The 20,335-nt window shown below is 33.9% G+C and overlaps 1 protein-coding gene across 1 annotated transcript in view; it reads right to left on the reverse strand.

The window, feature by feature from the left end:
- Positions 1–20,335, reverse strand: part of LOC145692677 (uncharacterized) — a 1,521,027-nt gene that overhangs the window by 724,710 nt on the left and 775,982 nt on the right. The window contains exons 207-216 of the mRNA XM_081768059.1: positions 20,009–20,062; positions 19,393–19,446; positions 18,168–18,221; positions 12,933–12,977; positions 12,453–12,503; positions 8,068–8,121; positions 7,514–7,567; positions 5,285–5,359; positions 4,509–4,580; positions 1,032–1,115 (exon numbers count right to left, since the gene is read on the reverse strand). Coding sequence (XP_081624185.1) covers positions 1,032–1,115; positions 4,509–4,580; positions 5,285–5,359; positions 7,514–7,567; positions 8,068–8,121; positions 12,453–12,503; positions 12,933–12,977; positions 18,168–18,221; positions 19,393–19,446; positions 20,009–20,062 — 597 coding nt within the window. The remainder of the gene's footprint in view (positions 1–1,031; positions 1,116–4,508; positions 4,581–5,284; positions 5,360–7,513; positions 7,568–8,067; positions 8,122–12,452; positions 12,504–12,932; positions 12,978–18,167; positions 18,222–19,392; positions 19,447–20,008; positions 20,063–20,335) is intronic.

The raw sequence follows: 20,335 nt of genomic DNA on the forward strand, positions 1-20,335 counted from the left end.
TAGTGAACATCATTTACCGAGTCACGAGTTAAGGGATGTTAGTCATAGGGGATTAAAGCGTTTAGTTGTATTTCTCAAAACGAAGAATCAACCATGTCAACTTTATCATCACAATTTTAGCACCGTTATTTTCATGAGGGAATTCGTCCCGTAAAAAGCACAAATGTTACTTTACACTTCCATTTTACTCTTTCTTTAATCGCACAATATCAAAAGTGTTTGAGTGGGTGAGCGCAAGAGTGGTCTAATTCCCATTTTTAAAAATGGAGAAAAATTAAGCTCAACTTAAACACATTTGGTATTTCGTACAGTATATCGAAAGCAAGCAAAAGTGGTTGAATGTGTCATACGTAGTAGATACATACATTATACAAAAAAACACCGGTGTTTAAGTTTAAAATGATTTTTCTTCATTTTTAAAAGTGTGAGTTAGACCACTGTTGCGCTCACCCCCTCATTTGCTCTTGTTGCGTTTCATACTTGAGCTTTCTATACCGAAATGATTTCAAGTTCTTCAAATATGCACAATATTGTCAAACTTCTATTGCCAAACACAACACCACATAAAAAATAAGAAATAAATGAAAACATACAAGAACCACGGATAGTGTTACCACACTAAAACGAAAGAAACAAATTAATGCATAGTACAAGATTAAAGTAATAGATTCCTATCCTCTGATTTACCACGGGAAAAGGGTATAATCTGTATCATTATTATCACTAAACACAACTCCTCAATTTATTACGCTTGGAAATTCTTTGTAAGAAATCTACGAAAGAATGAGTCATAACAAATAACTATGTAGTGATGTAACTACACTTTTAGCAACATTATACGAGAAAGATTTAATTCTATATCGTTCAGGATCAACCGTCTTCAAAAAACTTACTGTACTTGTTAATTTAGAACATACTCTTTTAACTTTCAATATAATTTACAAAAATAAATCAAAATATGCACACATTTCTAAGTAGAGTTTGAAATATTAATTATTATGTAAACGTTAATTTTATTGTCATCCTACTACCTGGTATTTCCGATGGAGTTTGAGACAATGATGGCTGCTCTTCCGTTGCAAGCTGTTCAGCTACCGGGAGTATAGGTTGTTGCCCTAATAATAAAAGAGAAAATATATTGTACAGAGTAGTTAAATATACTGTAGGCTTGGAGCATGGAAATGAAACAATATATGTATATAATCCAATTCTAGAGATATACTAAATGACATAACAATTGTAATGATTTGTCATAATAATAGATAGCACTAACTTACTGAATTCTGGGAAAGTATTGTTAGTGTTTTTTTAATTATATTCTACTAGATTTGAACATCCAGTTTATAGATATTATTTTCTACTACTAACAACGACATCCAGTTCATTTATATTATTTTCATGAATATAATTAAAAATAAAAATAAAAATTATAACAGAAAACTTGAAGAAAATGGTTTGGTAAATAACTATTCAAAATTAAATTTCAATACGTAATTGAATTTCTTCATAATGCTATGTAAAGGAAGTCAGAACTGTAATAAAATATCACTTCAAGTTAAATAAAGATAACTGACTTAAAGTTCAAATTGTTGTTTATAACAATTAGGGTGTTTCATAAGGTTTTTCAAATTACTCGTAGTTCCAAACAGTTTTGCTGCTGTGACAACTGAAAATCGGCTACTGTTAATATACATTTCTGCACGTTTACCGTATGCGTAATATTTACTTAATAATTATATACACACGTAAGTACATTTTTTATCATGAAATGTGAATGTTCACATAGTTAGCATATATTTTTCACAACTCTTTGATCGGAGAGCAACACAAAATTTTATCGCTTCGTTTGCGATTTTACCATGACTACAATTAAATATATCTATATTAGTCGAATCACACTTTATATTTATTGACGCTTGTTGCAAGCATAGTTGCAAATATTGCGTTGTAATCACGCAAATCAATATTCAACAGGAGTTATTGACTTTTGTTTACAATGCAAGATCACGTTGAGTAATTCAACATTATCATCATAAATATTTTATTATTACTCGTAGATAGCTTTTTACAATTGAGACCCACACGTAAACGTAGGCTTACTTCTGAGCTTACAAACGAATTATAGATTTTAATATACTATATCCATTATGGCTTTATTACCTTTTTATTTATAGTATACTTTTAATCACTCATAATTTCCCTACTTTTCGAATCTATTTCACTATTTTACAATACTTTGTAAGTTTGGCTAGAAGTCTCTGGCAGTATTCCTTCCTATTCACTTGATTTATCATTCCAATTGACACTTACATTTGTAACGTTTCTATAATTTTCGTTACTCATGCGTAATAGGCAATTTATTTCCCTGTACATTTTGATAATGAAGTACTAAAGATAAGCATCTTTTGTTCTTGTCACTATGTACAAGACTGACTGTTCCTGACTCAAGGGTATACATATTTTTTAAATTTATTTCTAACATTTCATTGTTGATTACAAATAATTATTGAAGAACAAATACAAATATCTGTTATCTTAAAATATCACACGATGTAGCTTATAACTAACGCCAGAGTTTGATGGAGGTCAGGTGGAGAGTGATATATATTCAAGAACCAGGACATAACTTGGATTGCTTCTCCCGATCTGGTAGCAATAAAATTTTAACTTTTACTGATATAAAATGAATTGATTTAACATTTGTCAGTGCTTTATCTCTGTTTAAGAATTTTTAATTTCAAATACATCCATGTAATATTGAGTATGAAAATGGGTGAGTTCAAGAATTAAAATTAAATGTGACTTATGAAATCAATTAATTTTGAAACACTTGTGATATTAAACCAAAATTCTTAATAATGAAGAACTTATAATTTTTAAAATTGCAACTATAAAGGTAACCAAGAAAGTTCCGTCGATTTTTGTAAAAATCTATGTTCAATTGGCCCTCACACCGTGAGTTGAATGTGAATGGAGACAAGGAGAAGATGAGTTGTTGGTGTGGGTATATCCAACATACTACCTGGTTGTAACAGTTCAGTTACACCATGAACTTGCGTAAGGACAGAGTGAAGATGGGACCTCCCCAGAGCGTCATAACAGCGTGAATGGTTTACGAATTCAAACTTGGATCAACGCTGCTGGAGCGGGCCGGAAGATATGCCAGGGCTTTGGTATGGGTGCCGTGACTACGCAGGCAGTGCAGCGGTGGTTTAACAAATTTAAGGACGGTGTCGAAACACTCGAAAACGCACCACGTGCCCTAAGATTAACACATGTGCAAAATGAAGATGTTCAGGCAGCAATTACGGCTATCAGTGGCCACAAATGTGAGGAACTGGGACTGCAATTGAACATGAGTGGAAAAAGAATTCGACAGCACCTCCATCAACTTGGGAGCACTACAAGGTGGTTCGATTATTTGAGTCCGGGCCAGAAAGCAACGCGAGGAGACACATGTGTTCCTTTGCTGTCTTGTCTGAGAAAGGGGTCATTTCTGGACAGGGTGTTGACATGTGATGAGAAGTGAGTTCTGTACCAAGGTCCACGGAGCAATCATCATTAGTTAGCTTCCCATGAACCTGTTCCAAAACAGCCGAAACCAGCACTGTACCAGAAGAACTTTCCCCTGTGTGTTACGCAAACTTCTCCCGCATCGTGCATAGGGAATTACAACCAGTGTGTGTTCAATTACTGCAATATGATTTCGATATATGGTATAATTCTTCGACTGCTTCCAGACCACTATGCACGGTCATATCTATTAAATATAACGTATTCTTCAAATTTTATTTTGCTGGTACACTACCTTTGAGCATTGAAAACACGAATAATAATGTTTTGTTTTGTTGTTAACAAAACCATAATAAATTGCAATTATAAGAACAACAAATTGTTGTACATAGAAATTAACGTTATTGATGAGAACAATGCGAGAATACGTTTTTACAAGATTATATAAATATTATTACCCAGTCCTGTAGTGGGTGTTCGGAGGCGAGTTGTTCAAGATTGATTTTAGAAAAACCTTTTGTATCAAATATTTTAGAGGAATTAACTCAATTTCAGCAATGAGCACATAACATAATCGGATTGATTAATAATGATATTTCCTGCGGATATGTCAGGAAGTTGATCATTTTCCACACATCTACCATGGTACAAAAGAAACACACGTCTATATTTTGTTAACAACTGTGATTAATTGTAAGTCCCTATAAAAGCTAGAGGATTCACTTTTTATAATATTATTTGACATTAATGTCATTTGAATAATAAAATGTAGTTTGTCTTTTCTTAACATTCATTTTAAATTTTTTCTTTTTCTAGTCATCACTGTTCTTTTCCCATATATTCTCAGTGATAACGCCTGTGAGTATTGGTGACAACACAGAATCCTTGGTTTTGGTGATTTTATGGGCTTCTCCAGAACAGACAATATTTGAAATATCAGTTAGAATTCTAAATCTAAGGTAAGTACACAGTTGTTGCTATAAACGTATGCTTACCTAGAGTCATGATGTAATATTCTGGCGGCAAGATTGCTGTCTCTAATGGTGATATAGATAAACCTCCTCCTGCTAAATTTGATATAATTAAATATTAAAAGCGTTAGTCAAATTATGACAATTATATACTATCGCGTCTAGTAATATATTACACACAAAGACATATTTCGCCTGTGAGAAAACCAAGGATTGAAGATAAATGCAGGCATTTTGGAGTTACGGATAATATTTGATTAATGTAGCAAGTATCTTTAGAAGGACGAAACTATTGAAACAAAAGTTTATGTACATTTTTAAAAGACGCACGCTTTGAGTACATTCCTAAAAGTCCGTTAAGAAATATTGCCTTATAATCAACATTTCAAACAGTTTAAATCTTTGATTATGAAGAAAAAAAGGAGAAAAATATCAAGATTAAGAATTATTCACACTTCTAACGCAATTGTAAAAAACCTTTTGGTTGTAAAATGGTGTGCATTTTAAACATTTAACATTCACATTATACAAAGCAATTTCAAGTGTAGTGTCCTATTTTAAATACACATTGTTCATAACATAATTTACATTTTAACAAAAAACATTATGGCATCCGTTAGTATATTAAATCGAAGGTTTACTTTCATTTCTCACAATTTATCGACTCTCTAATTCCAACATACTAACTAATTTTAGATTGATGATAGTTATAAAATGCGAAATAATACACTTAACAAGTATCAGAATAGGAAACTCTTAATACTCATTTTTAATAATTATCAGAGCAAACAGGTATTTACCTGTTATAAGCTGCACTTCAGGTGGCACGGGACGTTCGTTTTCGGGCGAAGTTCCGAACACACCTGGTACTTGACCTTACAAAAATACAGAACACATTAAATTTTCTTTACTTCTTCAAAAATTAAGAAAATAGTAATTTACAATATGTTTACTTTTACCTCTTACTATTTAATGTAATAAAATACTTGTTTCATGGAATATTATGATAAATCTTTATCTGTATACATCCAACCAACTTTTATACCAATAGATACAAAGCGCTGAAGTTTGTATGTAGCGAATATCAACCAGATTACTTTGCTTAACATAATCTACATTAACTAACTCTATGGAATTGGAACGCTGAGGTTCATAAAAGCAATCCATTGACTCCTGTCCTTAGCCAACTGGATCCAGTTTCTACTTTGTACTCCTATTTCTGCGAGTTTCACCCTAATGTTGTCCTGCCCTCTGCTCCTAGGTCTTCCTAATGGCACGTTTACGATTGGACATCCAGTTAATTTTTTTGAAAGCGTTACTACTTTCATCCATTTTGGCTAAACAACCTGCCCACCTAGATTTGATAATCCAAATAATGTTTGGTAAATGGTATAAATTGTGCAGTTTTTCGTTATGAAGTTTGCTCCATTCTCCATCCCCGTCGCTCTTCGGTCTGAATATTCGTCTTAGGTTCTTGTTCTCAAACACTTTCAGTCTACGTTCTTTTCTCGGAGTAAGCAGCCATGTTTCGCAATCATACAGGACAACAGGGATGATTATAATTTTATATATCTAAACCTTCAATTTCTTGGCAGTATTCGCGACGACAGAAGAATTTGAACTGAATAATCACACGAATTCCCTGTTTTTATTCGACATTTAATTTCCTCGACAATATGATATTGGTATGTTAATATTGATCCTAGATATTTGTATGTATTCACTTTGTTGAAAACATTGTACTCTGCACTCAGGAAAATGATAAAAGTCTTTTAGAAATTTATACTTTCCTATCTCATGCATTATTATTATGTATTATTTTCTGGACACCACAAGAACTGTCCCTCCCTGTCTTTGATTTTCAAGAGATATTGAATTTCAAGTGATATATCTTCCTTTTATTGGAGATATCGGTTTTCTCTTAGAGGCTTGGTTATAAAAGATTAGAAAAACGAACAGTAAGTTTTAAGACAAACATGAATTGAAATTAACAATGCCTAACATATGTAAATGTTAATTAAATATCAAGTGAGATTGAGTGATCTTAATATATATATATATATATATATATATATATATATATATATATATATATATATATGAAGTATTAGCCAAATAAGGAAACATAAAGCAGCAGTTTTATCATGAGAGAAAGACATCATGACTTCTTTTACTACATGAATTGTTAGCGAGACAAGGTATTTTTGTACTATTATTCCTTAGTGACTTGTTTCCTAATCTAGATCCTAGGTGTTTATATTTCTATAACATCCAGTTTTGTCTCTGTGAGGAAGGAACAATTTGTGATCCAAAAGTTTGGATTGTAAGGAATATCTGCAAGTTAAAATTTATTATAAGAATAGAATTTCTGTATTTATTCTCATACTCTGTAGAGCTCCTCCGTGGCTAAGCGGTTAGCGTACGCGCCTTTGGCGTGGGAGACCCGGGTTCGATTCCCGGCGGGAGCTCATGTGCTTCGGATTCCACGTTAATCAGTAGGTCCACGTCTCATATAGCCTCGCTGCTGAAAGGGACGCTAAACTAAAATCAACTCAACAACTCTCATACTCTGTACTATCGAAGTCACACGATCTTTTTATACTTGGCTAGCTATAACAGGGTAAGAAACTGCTCTTAAAGCACATTATTTACTAATATGAATCGATCACAAACTAAGTATCATGTGTAACTTCGTTTTGTAAAATTAATGAACAAAACAATGTTTACTTTGATATAATAAAATTCCTAATGAAATTTACTTATAATGAATGTAATCATAAACCTTTTATTATTTACTACCTATCCAGTATTATATTCATCCAATTTCTAATTCAACTTATGAGATAAGATGGGTAATGATAAAATTCGTGAGAGGTTCTATATTTTCAAACGCTAATTCAGTATATTTAAACATAATTCTAATGTAAATTGAACATAGCGAAATAATTTTTCTGTAGATGTCTTTATTGTTAAAAGTAGAGAAATGTATCACAAAGTGGAATAATTATAAATATATCTACTGTACGTACCATTATATTCGGGTTTCTGCTCTTCAGGAGATATAGGAGACAGTATTACCTGTCCTGTACAAATAAGGAATGTTGTATTCATGGAAAACTTACTGTTTCTAAATAGAAGTAAATTACACTTTTCTAAACCGTTTAGTGTACTATGTATTAGGATACGTAAAATTGCTTCCTTCAGCCAAGAAATAGAAATAACATATTTCTGGAAAGTTTCAACATAAAGTATGTAGATATTGCGTCTTAGCCTTCGATTATTATATACTGTAATTTAAAATAGCGCTTAATTAAAAATTCTAATTATTCACAAGCTACAATTTGCCCAGCAATCAACACATGGTTTAACAAATATTAATGATAAAGTATAAATATTGTGAAAGCTTTTCCACTATTTTGTTGGATTTAAATCAAAACTTTAGATTTAAGTTTGCAATTAATTTGTCACAAAATGTTAAGTTAGTGAAATTGCGCATGCAAGGACAAATATTACCGTTATCCTTCATAACTTTCTTTTCATTCATAAATTTCATTGTTTAGTATAAATTAAATACATATCTCACCAGGCTGTAAAGGCTTTTCCTTTTCAGAAGCTATGGAGGCAGGTCCTTCCTGTCCTGTGAAATAAAACAAGAATTCATTTAAATATAGTAACAAGAATAACACAATTGTCTTTCGATAGCTAATTCTATAAGAATCTAAAATTAAGCATTCAATACTGTATACTTACTTAAGGAACTACAAAGAAGAACGTTCACTATACTCGTGCCGAACTTGCAATAACTTATTTCTAATTATGATTCCTCTTCGTCTGAATTATAACATGCCTTCTTTTGCTGTGTAAATATTGTGTTGCTTCAGAGTTCGAGAAAGATGTACAACGATAGATGACTGATGTATGACTGTATATTGCTTACAATCTGTTCCCAATGTAGATACAGTTGTTGAATGTGTTTGAGAAAAAAATGTGGCTTGGATGGATAGAAGTTAATCATGAATAGTGGAGCTGCTCATCGTTTTTGAAGGATGTGTCACGAAGTACATTTGATAGGGCAAGAATAAATGTAAATTGTAGAAACTACGTCTGGTAAATACGGTGGATGACATAGAAAATACCATTGAAACTGCTGAATGGCTACGGTTTGTTATGTATAAAACATGTTGCCTAATGTTGTCCAAGTTGTAATGATACCATTTCATTTATTCAACTTTTTCTTCTTGAGGAGGTGGATAAATACAGTTGATCATAATACGTAGCAGCAATGATGAGACGCTTACAGAGTTGGGTTTCACCTAGATAAACCCTTACGTGCCCCACTGATGCAAAATACTGTCATTCTGGGACGTAAATCAACATTTTATCTTAGGATGTTGCTCTTCTATTTGGGATGACTTATTTACTTCTCTGTTTAAAGTTCAAACACGCCGCACTTCTGATCTCCGGTTTCAATAAGGGAAAGAAAAAGATATGATGTTGTGGCTTTACAGTAATAGATATTAAAAGAACCACATGTACAACAAGCCACTTTCTGTTGTCTGCATTGAGTAAAAAGGACGCAAACTAACGGAGTGTTTGAACTTCTGTCACATAATAACGGTGTCGTAGAATAGTTCATCTGTTCACTGACAATTCAGGGGTGTTTTGACCTGGATCATGATGAATCAAATCGTTCAAATAATTATCATCAAAATGTTGTGTAAAACGAAAACATGGGTATCCCTCCGATCAAAATGTTCTCTTCCTTCCAGCAATAACGTCTTCTCCATACATTAAAGAGATTCGTCTGGATGCCTCTGTGCCCCTGGACTCCGTACTTTGGATTATAAAAAAAAGAAACATTGATTATTCCCTCCAACACCACAAGTAGTAGTACACATTACTTAAAGCATAGCTACAACTTGTATATTCGAGGGCACTGCTTTGGTCATTGATGTCCGGGAAAAGTTCTGAAAATGAACGGCATAAATTAATGAATCGACCCAATAGTGGAAGTAGCCACTACTGCAAATGAAACAATAGCTCAATTTACAATGGCTAAAATGTTATTTAGAGTCTTTGTTAAAGTCTAAGTTCATATCTCGTAAAACATTATGATAAATTGAGATGTAAATGTTGAAACAATACCTCCAACTGTACTATGGGTGATAATTTTACAACAACAAAAAAAAAAAAAAAAAAAAAGAATACAAATATACATATACATTGCTGTTTCTACAAGTATTTCAGAAGGTATCTTGAAACATACGCTAGCAATAAGTTTCTGCTTTCCGTGTGTTATTTTGCATAATTAAAATTCTTTGCTAATTATGTATTGAAGTTTACCATGAACAATTACATTCTTTGAAGAAAACAACAATCTAATCCTTGTATAAAATGCTTTCATGGCAATGCGGAAAGTTTTCTATTTAGTAACTAAAATAGTTTAAAATGAAATGAAATCTTTAAGTTTTACGTCCCACGGTTATGCCGGTTAGGCTAAAGGAGACGGTGATGATGAGTGATGAATGAAAAATGGTGCAATGAAGAAAGTGGGAGGAAACGGGAGAACCCCGAGAAAATCCACGCACACGGTGTTTGTCCACCACAAAGTTTACTTGGCGGGGGCTGGGATCGAACCCGGGACCCCAAGCACCAGAGGTGAACGCTCTACCACTGAGCCACCGCGGCCCCATACTAAAATAGTTGAATGAATAATTGTATCTAAATAATATTATTTCAAAACGGTTATTTTTATATAATGAAAGTTTGTATTCTTCAAATGAACTTAAGAATCAAATGTGACCTAGATACTGAGGCTGTCCTAGAACAATTGATGTTGTTTCTGGGACAAAACGTAGAAGCAAAAATATGTTACTGTTTCTTAAAGAAAAATTTAAACATAGCATAAGATATTAGGGTGTGTTACAAAATGATACAGCCAAGGAACATATGTACTTAAAACGTATGCGAAAAATGAAAGGTAAACATGATAGGGTATTTAGTGTCACACTAAAATTAAATTACTGTAAATCAAACAATTACTACAAATATTGTAAGGCACAATAATTAGAAATACAAGAAACAATATTTATTCGGACAAGCGATCTGTTGCTATACCCTATATATAGACTAAGTTACACTTTTATTTAAGAAATATGAATGAATATGGAATTTACTAGTTTATGCAAGTTAGAAACATCGAAAGCACTACATGTAATAATAACAGCACCTTTCAAAGGCTCAATATTACCGTATTTTCTACCTTCAGTATACACTAGTTGAAATAATATAGCCCGACTATTTTCCATTGGACCCAGGCTCGAATAGATTTCGGGGCAATCCTTAAGATGAACGATTTTGTGTCGAAGCAGTTCCGTTAAGGAATTAGACGCACCTACAGAGGTGTTGTCCTTGTTAAATATCCAGAACGGTCCACTCATCACATTAGCATACAGATTTTCTAGCAGAGTTTGGTAGTCAGTTCTTTTAATACGACAAGAAAAGGAAACCAGATCTGCTTTCGTATGAGATCCAAATGAATTTCAGACCATTATCGACATAATACTTTGTTGAAGTTTGGGAAAGGTTTGTTCCTCTACTGTCAAAAATTCCGAGAAAATGCCTACACGTGTGGTTCGTGTAACTTAAACTTCTTTTTGAAAAAGAAAATTATTCGTCTCCATTCTCTTTGCAACTTACATGCTCTTTCCATCAGCTTACAGTCTTGCTGTACTGTGAGCGATGTTTCATCTACTTTTCTTGTATTGTAACTTGTTAGGCTGCTGAGCAGAAGAGTACGAACTTCATATCTGAACGTAAATGGTGGAATAATGTAGCAGTTATCGTAGCCCTTCACTACAAGTACTAAACTTATGGTTTGCGTTTCTTATTTGTCTTAGATATTTTTCGTCATCTTCCTGTCGACTTCATTACAGCATTATGAGCACAGCAGCATTACCTCATTACAGCATCATTACAGCATTACAGCTTTATTCCGATGTTCAAATATATTTTCATCACAAATATGGTAGGCATAAACTTTCTAGTTAAAGCTCTGACCGGGTACCGTGAGTATTAGAAGCTCTTCTTTTCATACCAAAATAGAATGTTTCTCCAACCAATTCTCTTATTTTTCAGTTTAACCTGTCGCAAGCACATTTACGCAACCTATACTAAATCTTCTTCAATGACACTAAACTTACTGTTGTTCTTACAGGGGCTTACAGCGTCAAAACATTCACCAACATAAAGTAACGTCCTTCAATTTATAAACGTATAACTTTGGAACAGTAAAATTAGGCTTTTGGTAATTTCTTTTAATGATTGCTAGACCGCAAAAAGAAATTGAATTACATTCCAATTACTTTCTCCCGCGGATATCAGGATAACATATCCTTCGTTAAGTTTCCTTGCCATGTCATCTTCAGTCGAGTAAGTAGTTGTGTTGTATGACAATGTTTATCGTATCATTTTGCAACGTACCTTAAAATACAATTGTAACACAGTTGACAGAAATTTCTCTGAAACACGTAAGATGTGAATTTACTGTCCAAGATGATTAAATTTGCAACATTCATGTAAATATTTATGTACTTAGCTTTCATTGAGCACAATTCAAGTCATTGTTGTAAAACTTCAAGCTACATAATATGTAAAGATAATACTGTGAAACCTTAGAAGGAACATAAATGATAATCGTTATTACACTGATTCGACATTATCGTTAACAAGTGATGAAATTCGGGATTATTCCACTGAAAATGAATGTCTAAGGGAAAGTTATTTGGTATTGTTAAATATATTACATTAGTATACAATAAGAAAGGGTTTTTAAATTTGGAATCTGTAAAGAGACCCAAATAAATCGACACGAATAATACTGGAATATTTTTGCGGTTTAGAAAAGTAAATTATATCAACCTAAAAAAATCATTCAAGAACAGCTAGCGTTGAATTTAATGCACTAACCTGGAACTAAAGGAATTCCTAATATTCCGATAACTGATTCCGGTTTTTCCTCTAAAAATAAAGAAGCGTCATGGATTTATATAATATCATAAATTCTGATATAAAATTATGTATTTAGATTACAGAATAAAAACGTATTAATTAATATACCATAAATAAACAACCTAATCAATACTTAGGAATTTAGAATCTTATAGAGGACTATTCTCCTTTAATTTATCTTTCATCAACAATAATAAACAGAAATAAATAACTTATAGGTAACAAATACATTAAATGATATAAAGATACGAATCTACATCTACTTATATTAATAATAATTAGTATTTATTGTCACTGAAATCAATCAGGAAACTTAACGAAAGAGAAATCTGGAAATAGTTTATAAATTGACATCGTGACTGCAGAATATGTTTGAAAGGAAAGTAATTGTTTAGGTTCAAATTAATATATATCGTAACTGACTAACATGATTCTTACCTGGGAGTATCTCCACAGGAAAGACTGAGGATGGGATTTCTCGACCTGAAAAACGGTATGATGGTAAAGTGTATGAAAGTTTTTGATCAATTATTAGTGAAAGACAAATTACATAAAACTCTGCATAATAATAAATACAAGATGAAGCAGAGAAAACAAATGCTTTTTAGACTGCTAGTATTCGGCAGAGTAGGGGTATTGATTTAAAGCAACAGTTGGCAGACAGCTCAGAGAGTGCAGTTCCAGTAACTATGCAGCGTTGGGGTGTAGAACTTAGTGTGTTTACAATGGACCAGTTCTTTAGAAACAATGATTCTGTGGTCACGGGTCATTTTCCGTCGAAAATTTAATGTCGAGCGTCCAGGTACAGTCCCAGATCGAAACAGTGTAATCCGAAGGGTTGCATCGTTCCGAAATACTGAATCTATGATGAAAAAAATCATCTTGTCTTCCCCGTTCAGTTCGAACTCCCTAGGCAGTGCAGAAAGGACAGTTCTTGCCAAGCGACAAGCTGTGTCGTTGGGTACTTCACGTCGTTCACTTCATCGCATCTAATCTGATAATCGTAACCATTCTTTACATCACAGATCCAGTACTTCTGAACGCTGCAACCCATCAGAGTAGAGTGTTTCGACCTGGGACTGCACCTCGACGTTCGACATTAAACTGTCGACGGAAAAGATGTTGTACCGTGATCAAAGAATCATTATTTCCAAAGAACTGCATGACCGTCAACACACGACGCTGTACGCTCCAGCGCTCCATAGCGACTGAAATTGTATTGTCTTAGCTGTCTGCGTAGAGTCCCTCAAAATCAATAGCCCTATTCATGGCTGAGTACCAGCGGTTTAAAACGTGACTTAAAGAAAAAACAATAACTGATTATTGCATTGGATAAGTTGAAAACAATAAATAATAAAATATAGAGAACATAAACCAGAGTATTCAACTTTGAACTTATAAAAATAAAGAATAATAGCAATAGTTACTATCTTCTAATTTGTCTAATCATCTATGTATTCGATATGTTCTGAAATGTCTCTCTGTAGTATGTGAGTATTGATAAATGAAACCTTAGTTGTCATGTAAATAACAATACAATAATTTAATTTTCTGTATCATTTACTTAGAAGACATCTTGAATTTCGGTCGATGTTTCATACATACACTTAGATTATAAGATTCCCTCTACATGTCGTACAAAGGTAAGAAAATAAAATTTTATTTATAATTTTAGTAATCATAATTTAATGGAATATTGTATATTTAAATACTTTCATTAAGTCGAGAAGAACAAATTTTGAACGAAATGTTATGATAGAAAATCACAACAATTTACATTTAAATATGACATTAGATAAAGTACACTGGTGTTGGAAACTTTCGCATAATGCAAGGAGTTGCAAATTAGCATGAAACATGTCGTTGTTGCAAAGAATGCATATAAGGCACAGTAAAATGGATGTGCCAAACGTCAGCCTAATCTTGTAGTGGAACAAATCGAACACCAGTGAATTGAGCCGAAATGTACGCAATTTGTGTAGGTATGTTGCAGTAAACGGAGGATAATGCAAGGTTAAATGTGGCAATAGGCAGCAGTGATAAGGCAGAAAGATGTCATTTGCACGCATGTATCAAGGGTCTCATCACCGGGCGCTTGGACCGATATATCACACAAAAAGCAGTAGCAAAAGATATCAATGTGGCTCAAAGTGTCCAGGTTGTGCAAAATTTTTATTGATACAGGAGATAACAGGAGTGGGTCATATGGTGGTCGTTCACATATGACAACTGTACAGTCAGAAACAATGTCAAATATAGGTTGGAGGTGGAGCTATCATCTCTTAAACCTCCAACCTATAATTAATATTGTTTGTGACTGTGAAACAGGATAGATACCTGACCATTACAAACCATACTTGCAAGGAAATTATCAGTAGAACTTAAAACCCGTCTCAAGGGTGAAGGCGTCGCGCTAAACTGTGAATCCGGACTATATACGAGTTTTATGTATGTTCAACGACATGTGTCAAGTGTCCAACTGATTCCTGCGCTCAAATAGTCTCAATTACATCGCTAATAAACATGTAATAAATAAAGCAGTGTACAGATCCCAGAGGGATTCTAAATGCACATTAATCTGAACGAAACAAGGAACCTGTTTTCATCTGACGAACGTTGTAGAAAGGGATCAGTATTGTGTAGTGGAATATTGCTCTGGGCAAGCATTATGATGACTGGGTGTACTCATCAGCACACCTTCGATATAATATCCATCACTGCCCAGAGGTTCACAGACGAGGTTCTCCATTCCTAGTTCCAGAGGTGCAATCATCTCACGGTTATTCCTCTTAGATTATAATGTCCGTTTTGATAACACGACCTGCTGAGAAACTACTTAGTGGCGGAATATACTAAACAAATGGACAGAAAAGAACGTCATACCGTGACTTAAACACGATTGAACATGCTTGAGACGCGTTAAGAAGACGTGTTCTAGCCTACGAGCCACCCTCCAGAAGATAAGGGAGCTTCGTGAGGAGTAGAGTAAGCTACCTCCAAGAGTTTCTGAACAACCTATTCTGCAGCGTAGAGAGTCAGTGCATCATAAGTGTAGCTATCTGGAATAACCATAGCCAATATTTATCCGTTTACTGTGTTAGCAGTGGGTCTCACAGCGTTTGGTATATTAGTTCTAGACCTTTTGTTTTTGCGTTTGCATTGTGCTACTCCTTTTCACCATGGTTCTTGCAGATGTAACAGTATGATGTTAAGGTTGGATTTATTTAGGTTCAGTATATATATATATATATATATATATATATATATATATATATATACGTAGTCTTTAAAATGCGTATAAATGAATATCCATTTGTCTTTTGTTAGACATTTAATTATATAAGCAACAACAGGTAATTGACAACTTGAATACAGAATATATTCTCTCTTCTCTATTTTATTTCTTGTCGTTTTCCTCAAGGTACATACAGGTACTTCTCGTTAAGGAGACACGTAGGCAACTTTTTTGTTGGTTGTGTCTTAATTAGATTGAAGTGGCCAATGACTCAAATATTTACATCCTGATAAGCAGTGCGTTACACAACAGTATTTGGTCGTTAAAAGCAACACAAGAAGGCAACAACAAAGGTAAGGAGAATTTAATGTCGTTGCCGTAGAAGTTCTACTGATGGAAAGAGTATTAGTGATTGTTTTGTTCTTACTGTAAAAAAGAATCACAGAATATACTTGCAAACCGATGCATTTAAGAATTGGGTATAACACAGCATGTTGTTGCATAAATAGTGTCACAACAAACTGCAGCTACAACCACAGTAAACACTGTCAGTTGAAAATAGAAATCCATATTGCAGTTTTGTCATTGCCACATAATTACTTTTACCTGACAGTTTTTGAGTGGTATGGTTAAATTCGCCAAAGCAAAGTATCAATATCCTCGAGTATGTATTTATAAATCTAGAGTGATTATTTCTCATGATGGAGTAGGGTTCTGATTAACTTCAAGTCTTGTATAAAAGTTGTAAGAATAGTAGACCGCTTTATATGACTATACAAATATCATATAAATATTTAAAAATATTTTGGATGTTGAAGCACTACTCAATGTAGTGAACCAAGAAGCTGAGTACCCATTTATCTTGCAGTGTGATGGCATCTGGATTACATATCAAAGTGTGATGAAGTAATTTTATCAATAGTTCCCAGGACAATATATTGTAAAACTTTGTGTAATTTCGTCTCATACAAGGAAGAGGTAGAGCAGTTAATAAAAAGAGTGTCCGGAATCGACTCCCACCACCAGTTTTTATTATAAAAATCCACTATAAGAGTATTTGTACAAAATACTATACAATTTGTTCTCTACTTTAAAAGGGTAAGTGAAAGGTAGTCTTTGACCGTAAGGTCGCAGACAGAATCTCCAACAGAGCCCCGAAGCAGGCAAAGTGGAGTGGAATTAGGTTCCCAAAGCTCCGAAGCAAGCAGTGGGTAGGTTAGATGGCCAACAGAGCCCCGAAGCAGGCAAAGTGGCTGAGGTTTGGATTCCCAGACAGAGCCCCGAAGCAGGCAAAGCCAGGAGAAAGGATAGGCGTAGTCCCGTAGCAGACTAGAGGCCCTGGGATAGGTTACTCCTAAAGTCCCGAAGCAGACAGTAGGAGGGTCACCAGAAAACTGGTACTGAGCTGGATTCTTCTGCCCAATTTATAGCGTCCCTTGGGTGGCGGTGGCGCTTCTGCTTCGATTTCGTCTTCTGCTCCGTAGGAGGGGCTAAACGTCGTCTGCAGGTGATAGCAGGTCCCTCTGGTGGAAGATCCTCTTGCCGAACCATGTGGTGTTGTTTGTAAACATTGAAGCGTGGAACTGCTTGTTTACGACATCACATAGGATATTACAATATAATTTCCGAGGAAACGTTGAGTAACCTTAACAAGCTTAAACACGATACCTTGACCTATTTATTTCGAATTTCTTAAATGATTAATCGGAGTTAAAAGAATTGTTTATTTCCACGTGTCAGTCAACCATATAGAACTCTGATCAAAGCATCGCGCCATAAACGTAGATAAAATGTTAATAGGTGCCATTAATAACAGTTTCTTTTCAAACATTTATAAAACTGTTATTATTAAATACTTTGAAAACACCCTCTAGAATGGAACAATGTCTTTCACTTATTCCTTCTGGTGCTAATGCTCTCGCCGTGGTGCGAGTTGTCTCGTGTTTGATTCAAGGTAGGGCCATGTGTCCTCGAAGTTGAAATAGTTTTTCAGGCCAGCCATACCGATTAATTTTTTTCTTGTTTTTTATTCTAATCAGGCAAATGCTGGAATGGTACATACATGCAGGTCCCAGACTACTTCGCTCTTTCCCTCTTCTTAGGATTGTGTGCTTGTCGATGAATATCATTCGTGACGGGCTCAAATTCGTAGATGACGGTAATTTCCAGAATTAATTATAAAAAATAAATGCATTTTACATACTTCATCAAACCAAATAATGACGTAAATGGTATTGTAGGTATTTTTTAACAATGGTATTTAAAATTATTTTCATCTTAAAAAATAAAATTAGTTATTTCATTTTTATGTTGGATATTTTCCAATTTAATTACGCGTGCTCCTTTTGAAAACAACAATTGAAATATTATATGTTCAAGACACTGACTACAATTTCAAACAAATGTTTGTTATCACAAATAAGTGATATAAATCGTACCTGAACTTACAGGTCGCTGTTCCGGCGAAGGCGTAGTTGACAGGCCTTCCTCACCTAACAAAAATAATAAATTATAAAGAAGTCACAAAAGGAGAGTTAAATAAAGAAGATTTTAATTAAACGAAGTAAGAAAAACTACTTAAAATCATCATACTTTGAATTCTGTCAACCGTATTGTGACCAGTTACCAGTTATTGTATCTGCACTGAATTGTTCATGTAATAATACGTAGTAACATCGTTTTCAGGAATCATTATCCCTACAAGAAATGCAGAAAGCATCAAGCAGAAATATCCCTTTTCTTTTATTCGCATGATATGAACACACTTAACACCAGGTATAAGCTTAAAAATATTGAAAGTGTAACTTCTTTGTTATAATATTATCCTGCTATATGAATGTTGTTTAGGGAGCGCGGTGGCTCAATGGTAAAGCGTTCACCTTCGGTGCTTGGGGTCCCTGGTTCGATCCCAGCTCGCGCCGTATAGACTTTGTGGTGGACAAATACCGTGCTCATGGGTTTTCTCGGGGTTCTCTCGTTTCCTCCCACTTTCTTCATTCCACCATTTCACTCACCTCTCATCATCAACGCCTCCTTTAGCCTAATCGGCATAACTTCAATTATATCTTCATGTACTAAGGTCGCCTAGCTATCTATAGGTCCCGATGATTGTTCCTCAATTGAAATACATTTCACGCTCTGCTTTCCTCTTTGTTCAAAAGGATGTTCTTCCCTTATTTTCTGGTTTCGAAGACGTAGATTTAGTTGCAACAGAAGATTCCAATATGAATCCTTTCTTTTAAAACAACACATACTAAAGTGTAAAATATATTGTCTTAGATATGAACTCGCATTAAGTAAATATCTTATTTAGGAAATAACTGTGCCAGGAATTGGCTGACTTATTGATAATAATTTTACCTTATCTTATTTGCAAAGACAAAGAATGCTTTCCATTGCAGAATTTAATAAAACATAGACCTATATTTGTAAAAGATTATGTGTCCTTATGGCCCCAAATTTGATTTCCGATAATTTGCTTACTTCGAACGTAAACTTTGAAAGTCCGATAGCCAACAAGTATAATACATACAATATAGACTGACTGCTTAAATATATTTAAATGCCCATTTAATCTGCTCAAGTTGCAGTAACATCAATCTTACAAAAATCTTCAGTAAATATATTAAACATTATTGCGCAATGTAGCTTAGGTTAACTTACCAGGAGGTGTGGGCCCCTTTTCTTCAGGCATAACAGCAGACGATCCCTCTTGTCCTGCAAATGTGCATTTCAACTATAATAATCGATTAAGTGTAATCCTAGTAATTAACTGAATGGTATAATTCAAGTTTATATCTGAAACAAGGCCACTAACTAAATTATGTTATTACAATACGTGTTATCATTAGAAATATAAAGGCTCTTTGATTAAAAAAATATGTACTATTATGTTTTTTTCCAGAGAATTATATAAAATTACTGAGCAAGACACAAGTCATTTCTGGGAAAATATTTTACATTACGTTATATATAGAAATAATAAATTGTTATTTCTATCCCGGTGGCACTACTTGCACTTGTACGTAAATAACTATTTATTGCTGTGTGTGTAACCAGCAATTCAATGCCAGCAATATAGTGGTCTATAATGCAAACTAAATAAGTTGTTTCGATTCTAGCTTAATCAGCAGATATACGTTATTATACCCTTATAGGTGTAAATGTCGTTTAAAACGAAATGAGCGACGTAGGAATCTATCAATGTCATCTTCTACATTACTTGAATTTTTTAAAACAATTGATATCGTATTATATTTTCTACATTTAAAAGTCTTACCAGCAGGCGGAGGGGTATGTTCTTCCGAAACAACAGGAGATTGTCGTTCCTGCCCTGCAAAGAGCAAAATTAAATTAGTCCGAAAATAAATTAAAAGACCGTATCAACAGTTTAAGACACATAATTTTAATGGGGGAATGTCCAAAATGATTTTGTAAACACAAAATATTGCTGTATTGTTCAGAGACCGTAATACGCTTCTCTGAAAGCTACTGAACTCCAAACGAAAAAGTGAATTATTAATAAATCACAGTTAGGAACTTAAATATGAAGAAATTGATATGGTACTAATTTTCAGAATTTGAACCGTAGTTGATACTTAAACTT

The sequence above is a fragment of the Thermobia domestica genome, chromosome 8 (assembly GCF_964235325.1).
Source record: "Thermobia domestica chromosome 8, izTheDome1.hap1.1, whole genome shotgun sequence".
In the NCBI taxonomy this organism is placed as follows: Eukaryota; Metazoa; Arthropoda; class Insecta; order Zygentoma; family Lepismatidae; genus Thermobia; species Thermobia domestica.